The 11,724-nt window shown below is 40.8% G+C and overlaps 1 protein-coding gene across 1 annotated transcript in view; it reads left to right on the forward strand.

The window, feature by feature from the left end:
• Window positions 1-6,824, forward strand: part of LOC139422190 (syntaxin 1B) — a 51,380-nt gene extending 44,556 nt beyond the window's left edge. The window contains exons 6-10 of the mRNA XM_071173352.1: window positions 2,301-2,409; window positions 3,971-4,044; window positions 4,331-4,468; window positions 5,919-6,029; window positions 6,590-6,824. Of these exons, the coding sequence (XP_071029453.1) occupies window positions 2,301-2,409; window positions 3,971-4,044; window positions 4,331-4,468; window positions 5,919-6,029; window positions 6,590-6,670 (513 nt within the window). The 3' untranslated portion in view covers window positions 6,671-6,824. The remainder of the gene's footprint in view (window positions 1-2,300; window positions 2,410-3,970; window positions 4,045-4,330; window positions 4,469-5,918; window positions 6,030-6,589) is intronic.
• Window positions 6,825-11,724: the final 4,900 nt, after the last annotated feature.

Consider the following 11,724-nt stretch of genomic DNA (forward strand, 5'->3'; position numbering starts at 1 on the left):
ACACCTGTCAGGTGGATAGATTAAATGCTACAATGCTCACTAACAGGGGTGTAAACAAACATTTTAGAGAAATAAACTTTTTGTTGCGTATAGAACATTTCAAGGATCTTTTATTTCAGCTCATGAAACATGGGACCAACACTTTGCATGTTGCGTTTATATTTTTGCTCCGTGGACATCACAGAAGACTGAACTATAACAAAACCGTTTGACATAGAAACACCAGATTTTCAGCAGGTAAAACAAAACAAAAAATGTTTAGGAATGATGAATGAATGAAAAATAGTGTTAACATTTCACCCACGAGGCCACTAGTCATTTGACTGCTGGAAAGGGCTGTGGGACCTTTGAAGAAGCCGCACCACTGCCCTGCAGTGTGAAAAGTAGGTGGTATAACAAGGAGCGACACAGCAAAACTACCCAACGTTATTCACATACAGTGGGGTCTGAAATGATTGACACCCTTGATAAAGATGAGCAATAATGACTGTATGAAATAAATCATTCAAATACTAAGCTGTACTGTGTGGTCAAAACGTTTGGAAAATATGTTATTCTATACTAATACAATTGCTCTAAACGGTAAGGGTTAAAATGATTGACACCCCCTAAAGATTCTTATAAATAAAGTCGTCAAAAGTTTAGTATTTGGTCCAATATTCTTAGCACGCAATTTCTACATCAAACTTGTGACTCTACAAACTTGTTGGATGCATTTGTAGTTCCGTTTGGTTGTGTTTCAGATCATTTTGTGCCCGATAGAAATGAATGGTAAATAATGTATTGTGTCATTTTGGACTCACTTTTATTATAAATAAGAATAGAATATGTTTCTAAACACTTCTTCATTAATGTGGATGCTACCATGATTATGGATAATCCTGAATGAAGTGGGAATAATGATGAGCGAGAAAGTCACAGAAGGGTCAAAAATCATACCAATAGCGGAGGAGTATAAGATTCTTGACCCTCTGTGACATCATTAATTCACGATTCATTCAGGATTATCCATAATGTAGTCGTTGTGTGCTAGGAATATGGGACCATATAATACATTTTGAATGCTATATTTATAAGAATCTTTAGTTGTGTCAATCATTTTGACCCCTACCTTTTTGAGAAAAAAATAATGTTACTTGTTAAACAAAGTAATCTCTTTCTCTGAGCAATTGGATTAGTATAAAATAATATAATTCCCCCTATTTTTGAGCATATAATATAGTTCAGTATTTAAATTATTATCAAGGAGTGTCAATCATTTCAGACCCCACAGTATGCCAATACAAGTACAATGGCAAAGGTGACATTTCCCATATCAGATCACATGAACAACTCTAGATACTCAGTATAGCCAACCTAAACGTTCAATCAAGCTGTGCGCTGAATTGTGCCTTTTTCAAAACAACACCACTTTCTTTTAAACCACCCAAATGTTTATTCATTTGAATTTCAGATCATCTCACTGTGAACCAATGTTCTTCAGAGGTGGCCAGAAAGGACATCTGTCATTGTAGGCTCTTGACTCTCTCAACCACCTGATCCTCTGACTCACTGCCACTAATCCAGCCCCTCTTTCATCCTCACCATAGCTACACTTAGAAAACGGGTTCCAAACGGGTTCTTCGGCTGTCCCGTTAGGATTGCCCTTTTTGGTTTGAGGTAGAACCCTTTTTTGTTCCAGGTAGAACTATTTTGGGTTCCTTGTAGAACCATCTGTGTAAAGGATTCTACCTGAAACCAAAAAGGGTTCTTCAGAGAGTTCTACTATGGGACAGCCGAAATAACCCTATTAGGTTCTAGATAGCACCTTTTTTCTAAGAGTGTACCTTGCCCTTATTCTCTGCCTTGCATTGTTAGTGGGTTATTCAGGCACGCGGAGAAGGAGACACTGCTGGGCTGAATCTCAGGCCTTCCCTCCAGCACACAGAATTGAGCCATCCTTGCTTTGACCCCTGCCTGTATTATTTTCAGCAGTAATTCAACGCACAAGGCTCAGTGATACTCAAGGATCCCCTCTGGTGGTCGGAACGCTCAACTGCCACTGTCATTGACTTTGCAGCATCAGCAAAATCTCTAACGCAGCAGCCATTATTTGAATGGAGGTGCATGTGTGCATACATATGAAGGCGTTTCTGCCATTTTCATCAAGGCTAAGATTGATGTGCACTGCAAATGGCCAATTAGGCATCATCACAGTATCAGATGGTGTTGATCGACCTTATTTGGGGTTTTCTTTTCTCCAGTGGCCACTCCCTAACCCCCCCCCCCTCCCATCTGTTCTCCCCGTGTCTGTCCATTAGCACTCGACGCTGTCACGCAAGTTTGTAGAGGTGATGACCGAGTACAACACCACGCAGTCCAAATACAGGGACCGCTGCAAGGACCGTATCCAGAGACAGCTGGAGATCAGTGAGTATCTGTAGCCCACCACCATCATAGGGCACAGTTAATACATCACTGACATTAGATACTATACTCTATATCAGGGATCATCAACGAGATTCAGCCACGGGCCGATTTTCTGTTGAGCGGATGGTCGGGGGGCCGGAACATAATTACAAATCATTTGTGGACTGCAGATTGATCTCATGAAGCCCAAACATATCATTTCAAGCCTTGCTTACACTTGTATACAATCACTTGTCTCTCTATTATGCGTGGGGATATTTGGGAATAGATTTCTTCAATTAAAATGAATTGGAGCTGATTTCCTGGTGTTTTTACAGTCTTTTATATCCAACAATTATTTAATTTTACATTTTTTATGTCAACTTTTTGGGGGGGTGGGGAGGGGGGCAGAAAAATTGGGGGGCCAAATGATTCCACCCGCGGGCCAAATTCGGTCCGTGGGCCGCCAGTTGGGGAACCCTGCTCTTTATAGTATCTATGTATGGAGATACTATACAAGTACAGTTCATAGTGAATAGAACCATACACAGACATTACAGTATATTGACATTATCAACCCAGATTCTCTCTTTTAGGGTGGGTTTGGCCTAGACTTAGTTTAGCATTCTTTGTCAATTACTTTGTTAAAATGGCTGCACAAATACAACACACTTGATTGGTTGATTGATTTAGTGATTGGTAATAAATCAACAAGACTAATGCCATACACACACATGCTGACAGCAGACAGGGTAACACCGACTGACAAGGAGGTACGTTAGTATCTTACACAAGAAATAGCCAGAGTTCTTACTAAATATACACTGGTACCCAGTGCAGACACAAAAATGGGCTTTGCAGACGTAAGGATATTTTCAAGGCAGCCCCACTGACCTTCATATGAGACAGACTGGAATTCACAGACAGTGAGTATCCTTTTAATACTGAAGTACACAGATACAGACACTGGCAAGTGTTTCATACACAGCTCACAGCCATAGTGACATCTGAGATCCAGACATCAACCAATATTATGCACAGACACAGTATTTTTCAAAAGACTGGGACAGACTTAACAGAATAGATGCATTTGAAGTTTATTGAGACGATACTTGGTAGACAAGGGATTTGAATGGCCACATATTAGCCAATGATAATTTGTATAGTCATGCAGATTGCAAAAACAGAAGACTTTTCTTCATTGTAATTCAGCTCGCACATTTGATTTAAAAGCTGTATTTCCTTTCATATTATTTCATTTTGAATAATATTTTTAGGATACCTTAGAGCTTTAAATTGATCTAGATTATTCTAGACATCTGGTTAGAGATACATGCTCTTTTTTAATTACTGCCCAGAATCTGTGCTGTGCTTCAAATTGGCACTAAAACGGTGGAAATGTGTTGATTTAAATAACTAAACTGTAAGTGCATCAGGCAAAGCATTATGATAATTTGTTGGCAATATATTTCATTGTGTGTGTGTGTGTGTGTGTGTGTGTGTGTGTGTGTGTGTGTGTGTGTGTGTGTGTGTGTGTGTGTGTGTGTGTGTGTGTGCGTGTGCGTGTGTGTGTGCTCGGCAGCTGGGAGAACAACCACCAACGAGGAGCTGGAGGATATGCTGGAGAGTGGCAAGCTTGCCATTTTCACCGATGATGTGAGTACAACACCTGAGCCTGGCCATTCCCCCATGGCAGACATATATCCACAGTGAAGGCATGGGGACCACAGACACTAATAACCTGTGTGGCTAGTCATAGCTAACTCGCTACATCTGTCACGTTTGCATTCAATAAACTACTGCTACGTTGACTATTATTAGTCCTGATACGATTTTTAACAGAAGAAGAATGTTGATTATTACAGGTGGCAAAAGAACACATCGAATCCTCTTCTCTCCTCATCCTCGGTCTCCTTCTCAACCCTCTGTTTTGGGTCCTTAGATCAAGATGGACTCTCAGATAGACAAGCAGGCTCTGAATGAGATTGAGACCCGACACACCGAGATCATCAAGCTGGAGAACAGCATCCGTGAGCTGCACGACATGTTTGTGGACATGGCCATGCTGGTCGAGAGCCAGGTAAAGTTTTGTTTTTAATTTGAAATGTTTTTAAAAGACGAATGAATCAATAAAAGCCCAGTTTTATGCCATTAGCCTTACGTTGAGAACAGAATGGATTTGAATCGGAGTCATTTTTGTGATGTTAAAATGAAAACATTGAAGCAAATCTGTGTATCTTCTGAGTCTTACATAATGAAATCCGTCCAACTGTGATTTGGTTTTTAACCACGATTGACTGAGAACGGGGCAGATATTTGGAGATGAGAGTTGAACATATGACATTTAGCCTCAGGCGTGTGGGTTCACAGGCATATTTGAGTAATTGTGCTTTGAGACTCGAGAAGTGTTGCATGCAGTGCCCTGTTATTATTATATGTTTAGATTGAGACTGGGAGTAAACACACTGTTGCCTAGACTAGTTCCACACCAATGAGCAATGCTGTGTAGCCATTCAGATAAGCTCAGGCTACAACTGTAGCCTTTTTACATCCTGGTTTCATCAGTGTAGCCAGCTCTCTGCTGCTAGTGTTCAGTTATCTCAATTAATGGGTTCTTACAGTATGTTCAGGGTTGTGGCTGTACGCAGGGGTCGCACTTAAGTTGAAATGGTACAGCAAAGACTTGCACTTTAAAAATGCATCACAATATACCTCACATGAATACTTGTTTTGTCTTAAATGTGTTGGTAACATGCTACAGTTTATTCCCAAAATGATGACCACTTAATTAAGTTACATTTTCAAATATCTTCACATTTACAGAACATTTGTTAATATTACATAGAATCTCGATATGTGAGATACAATATGAGAATATTATGTTGCCAATTTTGATTCTCACTGTGAAGAAATGACCGTTGACTTCCACTAAGAGCCTATGAATCTCATCAGGACGACCTAAATTAGAAAATTGCTTCTGGGTAACAGGGAAATATGGTTTCTAAGTTTAGCTCACGCACTGTAAACCGTTTGTGAGTTGGATTATTTCATCCAAACTACAATAGGGAGGAAAAACGCTTTTGAGTGACAATTCTTCTCTTTCTCTGGGGGCTTTTCCTCATGGACAATATGCAATTGTGTATGATGAATAAACATAGGTACTTAGCTACGCTCATCTCATTTATATATCAATACTGTTGTTTCCTCTGGCAACATTATGCAGCACACAATGTTAAAAATCCATCCTTTAGATAAAAGACAACATGTAGATGATAAGTGGCTTCATCAATATCACTTACAGTACTTTGTAACTAGAATAAAAATGAATAGAAAACAGCTGATATTTGTGCTAGAAGCTTTGTTTGGATTCGAAAGAACAGAAATACGATACCACACTTGAGCCTTAAAAAAAATATGGGGCGGAAACATGTGCATACAATGTGGTTGAGGCTAACTTAAAGTGGTAATAGACAAGGTATTCCCCTCACTCCGCTTGCATTTTGATGACGGTGATTTTTTGCTGTTTACAGGGAGAGATGATTGACAGAATTGAGTACAATGTGGAACACTCCGTGGACTTTGTGGAGCGGGCGGTGTCTGACACCAAGAAGGCTGTCAAATACCAGAGCCAGGCTCGCAAGGTAAGTCACAGGCTCTCCGTATAACAGGGCTAACGCATATATTGTGTATACGCATATTGTCTTCCACATGTTTTATCATTGTTACGTTGCTGCAACCCACATCCCCCACCTACATGAGGATGTATACATACTGTACATTCTAATATACATACTATACCTATGCCATCATGTAAGACACAGACAAGCATACTAAAATAGGCACAGCATCCTCCTACAGTCAGTCATATCATAAAAGGTTCATGCCCACCACCCCCTCATAACTATATTATTAAAGAGTATACACACACACACACTCTCACACACACACTCAAATAATAATAATATCCACCACCTCTTCATGTACAGCACATTCCACCCTCACTCACACAGTACCTCAGTAATTACCAAGCGACCAACCTCCACAGACACATGATAGGTTGGGGCACAATGTACATACTAATGTGTTGTGTAGATAAATTATATGGTCCCTTACCGTAAAACTGTCCCGTAGCATGTATACAATCACAAGTCTCCCTGTGTCTTGCTAACACCATCACCGCCTTGTCCCCCCCCCCATGCAGAAGAAGCTCATGATCATCGTCTGCTGTACTATTTTGGGAGTCGTCTTGGCGTCCACTATCGGCGGATACCTGGGCTTTTAATGACGACAACGACGAAAGGCGGCCACAAGAGAAAAAAAAACACACAGAGAGAAAAATATCATATACAATATCAGATAAGGAAAATGTTCTAAAAGGGGCGGGTTGAAAAAAACTAAGACAAAAAAACTAAACCGACATTATAGCTGACTAAAAACATAACATATATATAAAAAAGAGGGTACAAATAAACAAACAATTTGCAATGTACATGTAAATGTATTGAACATAAGAAACAGCACATGGGTTAGCTACCTGGAAAGAAATATGACATAAAACATGTTCTTTTTTTTAGGTTTCTTTCCTTTTTTTGGGGGGGGGGGGGGTCTCCAGGACAGTGCCAATGACTGCTAAATTGTGTGTTGTTCCAGCAAAGGTAGTTTACTTGGATGCGATTTTAGAACCTAATGCACAAAACTGGAGACGGATTAGGATGATCGGTGTTCCTTATTTCATAGATACAATAATCACGTTTCGTTGGGAGAGACTGACTTTGGTTTTGCTTGAACCGTGACTTTTAAGAGACTTCTCATGGGTTGATTATTCCTGTCAATCACGTAAATCAGCCAGACAAATTAGTGTAGTCAACTTGAGTAACCCGGCGATAGGCTAATCAAATCTCCTAGATAGGCAACAATGTCTTTACTTTGACCAATAGGGACAAGAGCTTAAACCCATGGAGCTGTTACAACGGCAGATGAAAGGCCCCGGCTGACAGACAGATGGAGGCGTGTCCTTTAGGGCGTGGCACTGCAGTAGCAGGTTTGAAAAACAACTGACAGTTTGCAGGTGCTCCATCTAGGCCCTTCTCTGCTCTTATCCATATAGTAGGAGCTTGGAGAGAGGAACGTCTCCGGGCCTTCAGCTAATTCCATATGCCTGCGGCAGAAACCAAATTCAGAGAGAGATTAGAGAGGTAAGACGGGGGGGGGGGGGTAAACCCGACGGTCGAACTATGCAGTTTTGACAAAGAAAGCCGACCAGTTCGAGTTTTCCCAAGGATGTTAAGAGAGAACAGACAGGGGGGGGGGGGGGGGGGAATGATATTATAAAAGGTTGCAAGATACACCAGAGAGGGAAGGAAGAGAGGGAGGTGAAAGAAAGAGAGACCTGTAGCCGTCATGCCTGTTCTACAGATTAGGAACGCATTATAAAAAAAGTCAATTGAACAACGGAATCTCAAAACTTGAAATGCTGGCGAGCCCTGGTGTCGAGTCTCATGTCTTGCTTTGGAAGTGGTTAGTTCTACTGTGGTCGTGTAGTGTGTGATGTGTCCTGTGACAAATCGTCTGGCCTCATATTTCCTTTATGGATCTTCAGCTATATTTTGCATTTTGCCATTTGCTTTACTTTATTTTCAAAGATACAAAAACATATAAGCAAATGGGTACTGTGAATGGAACACGTTTGTGTGCCCCTCTTGTGAAATTGTATTTTTTACTAAGCAAAGATATAATCTTAAAAAAACACGCAACTATAGAATCTATTCATAAAACATGGTAGGTATTAATAACTTAGCAATCGGTCGGTCATGTTGAGTTTTTAAGGAACCTATTCCACCCTCTGCTTGAGTTGTTTGGGTGCTATTTCATGAAGATGGGCGTTTCCCTCTTAATAGCCCATTGGTGGTGCTGAACTATTACCAGTTCAGAATAGCAAGGTTAGGAGAGAATACTGTGCTCTATGATTGCACATTCTACAAATGAATGCCATTTGAATTCAGGCTAAGAACAGATATGAATGCTGCTACATTTATCTGAAAGAGACAGCTCCACCTTGCCAAGGAAATATGCATGGCAACGTGACACGGATGTCACAGTGACTCTGTTGAAGCCAGCACTGTAATGTCGCAGATTAAGATCCAATCGCGGGAGTAACTGAATCAAAATCATGACTCGTGAGCCTCTTGCCCTCAAAGTCCCAATTCCCTGGCATGCGTTGACGGTGCTGGATGAACTAAATCGTTCCGACTGTTTGGGGTCACCTTCATGGAAGAGTGTCCCGGTGTATTTCATATGACAAGGCCTTATACCCCCTGTGATCTAGACTGGACATGGACCTAATCTGAATGGAGAATATACTCTACGATCAATAGATGTTTGACAAAGCAACAACTTTGTTGCTGGTGTATTGATTTGATTAGAATATAGTCCATTTAAAGATGAACCCAATTATCCTTTGACATTAGCTTCCTATATGTAGGAACGTCATAGGATATAAGTTGTGGCCTAGCGGTTAAGAGTGTTGGGCCAGTGACTGAAAGGGTTGCTGGTTCGAATACCTGAGCTGACGAGGTGAACAATCTGTTTATGTGCTCTTGAGCATGACACTTAACCCTAACGCGCCTGTACTACGCTCTGGATAAGAGTGTCTGTTAAATGTGTGCCCAAACAGACTATGCTAGTTACCGCAACATTAAACCGTTTTTTTCTTGTAACAGATACTTTGCCTGTATATGTAATAATTGTAAGGAAAAAAACAATGTTGTCAAATGTTTTTGGGAAAATCTTAATTTTGTGTTGAAAATGTCCTTAATATTGTATATTCAAAGGGAGGAGCCAGCTCTCAGTTTTCTGAACTTGGATTTTAAGATGGAAATGTAGCTAAATTCAACATTTCCAAATGCCAAAAGTGACTCTGTTCAGTGTAAAACCAAAGGCGCATGATTTTACTTCATGAGTGCCCCAACACAGAGAATCACGTTAGATTAACCTTCTGACACAGAATTGTCTATTAATGCAAATCTCACAGGACACTGGATAGGATATTTCAGAGTTAGCATACCTAATTCATCTTACCTATTGGCTGCTGCAAAATCAATACACACCTACCCACCCTTTTACAGTTACATGGTCATTCCCCTGTCATTGTCATCAGCAAGGAACATCATTTTCTAAGTCACTGGTTTCTTGGTGAATTTCTAAGTCAAGTGGTGGTCATCCCTGACTGACTGTCATTGAACTGCCTCTGTTGTTGTCCAAACTTTACACTATAGTAACTACATTAAAGTTATGGTCCACTTTCAGCTCGGTGGCCAACCAAATCATGGCCCTTTCAAGTGCTAGGTAGTAGTTAGCTGATGCTTTGTGCTAAACTCTGCCATATCATCATAAGGACAACACTTGCAATAAATAGGAAGCTGAAACCTTAAATGAAATGTTCAGTCATTTCACATATCCATGCAAACGGCTCTTTGGTTCTGAGTGTGAAACAGTGGCCTTTGATAGTGGGCTGTCCTTACAGAATGGGAGTTTGCGTTGCTGACTTTTTCCCATGAACAACCACATAACTTTAGGAGATTGGCACTGACTTACACCTTGGAACACAGTGAGCAAGAAACAACAACAAACAATGGCCTCTATTTTAACATGATTTAACTTCAGGACTAACCCATGTCACTGTTTTCTACGTGCATACCGGTAACCACTTTTGAGTTCTGTACAATCTCGATCACCACGAGACGTGATATTTCAGTCCCACCACGATTTAAAGGCTCTCTTATATCACTTTGGTGAGCCTCAAGTCCAATTTGTATCTTTCCATGGCAAGAATGTCTCACTGCAGCAAGAGATATTGAGGGCATAGGAATGGCGAACGGGAAATCTAGGTTCGTTCGACCAACATCTCCACCCACAGATCCAGGAGGGAATCTGACTGTAGTCCTCAAGTCATTCCAGGACTGGCCAGCATGTTATTTTTGAAAGCTTCTGTGTATTTAATTGTGTCCAACCACTTACATGTACAGTTAAAATGGGGTTATATTGATGTCGTTGTTGTTTTTTAAAAGGAATATGGCTAGGGAACCCTTATTCTTATTAAGGCATGCAACTATCGGCTTTGTGAGTTTGCATGGTGATTTCTGCTCTCAATCATGTGCGCACTTTACACTCTTAAGAAAACACTGTCTATCACGTTCACGGTTTATTTATCGATCAATTATTTATATTTACTCACTGGGGACGGGGTGAGGGGTTGTAGTGATATCGCTGCTGGTGTCTGTTTTATCGCAAGTCTACAGAGACACCATATTGACAGTGGTACGTCCAGAGGAGTGATCTACGTATGTACGAGTGTGTGTAAACGTCCGGGTACTGTTTGGTGCAAAATATCATCCCTCCCTTCCTCCAGAGTACTGTAGTGTGCGGTTTTCCCCCACCATGGCAGAACCCCTAGTAGTAATTCTGATACATTCCATCCTGTACCCCTCTTTCTCTCCCATAGCATCTATCCCACTTTGCTTCATGTGCTTCTATGGTGGTGTATGCGTCCTTTGTGAGGAAACGTTAATCGTGAGTCTTTAAGCTGCGACTGCAACTTGTAAACTCCTAGGCCTTATGTGCATGCCCTTCGTCCCTGGCAAAAAAAAAGATGGTGCGTGTGTGTGTTTGTGTGTGAGCATGAACGTTTGTTTGTGTACAGTATGTGTGTGCACGTCTGCGATCGACGCAGACCACTCTGAGCACGCGTCTAGGTGTAAGGGCTGTTCGGGTTTAGCAGGTCCATGGGTTGTAGCTGTTGAGTTCCAGTTTTATGTTGAAAACAACAACAACAAAAAAATACACTATTTATATATGTTACCAAATTCAAACCAAAGCATTTTGCCCCACGTGTTCTCAGTCACCTGATCAAAGAGCACAAAGAAAGTCAAGTTTACAAAAAAAATGCTTATAATATAATAATAGTAATCTATAGTTATCATCCAGATTACCCCCCCCCCCCCCCCCCCCACCCCCCCTTCAAATCATTGTATGTTGTTCTGTCAGCTACTTGATTCAAACTTCTGAGTTGACTTGTTGAAAAGACTTCGCAAGTTGTCCTTTAATCATCTGTAGTTTGTAGTCTTTGTGGTTGTAATAGTGAGAAGAGATGCATAGTCATATGATGTACACGGAGTCCTCTGACACGCAAGTCCAAAGGAGACAACAGTGGCGATTATTATTTGGTGAGATACATATCCCTATCCAAATGTCTGTGTAGTCTATACACCTGTCTTTATGCACACAATATCTACATGTTTTTTGTTATGGCCTCTTTAACACCCAATTCAACGCTCACTT

Source organism: Oncorhynchus clarkii, chromosome 12 (assembly GCF_045791955.1).
Source record: "Oncorhynchus clarkii lewisi isolate Uvic-CL-2024 chromosome 12, UVic_Ocla_1.0, whole genome shotgun sequence".
NCBI classification, from domain to species: Eukaryota; Metazoa; Chordata; class Actinopteri; order Salmoniformes; family Salmonidae; genus Oncorhynchus; species Oncorhynchus clarkii.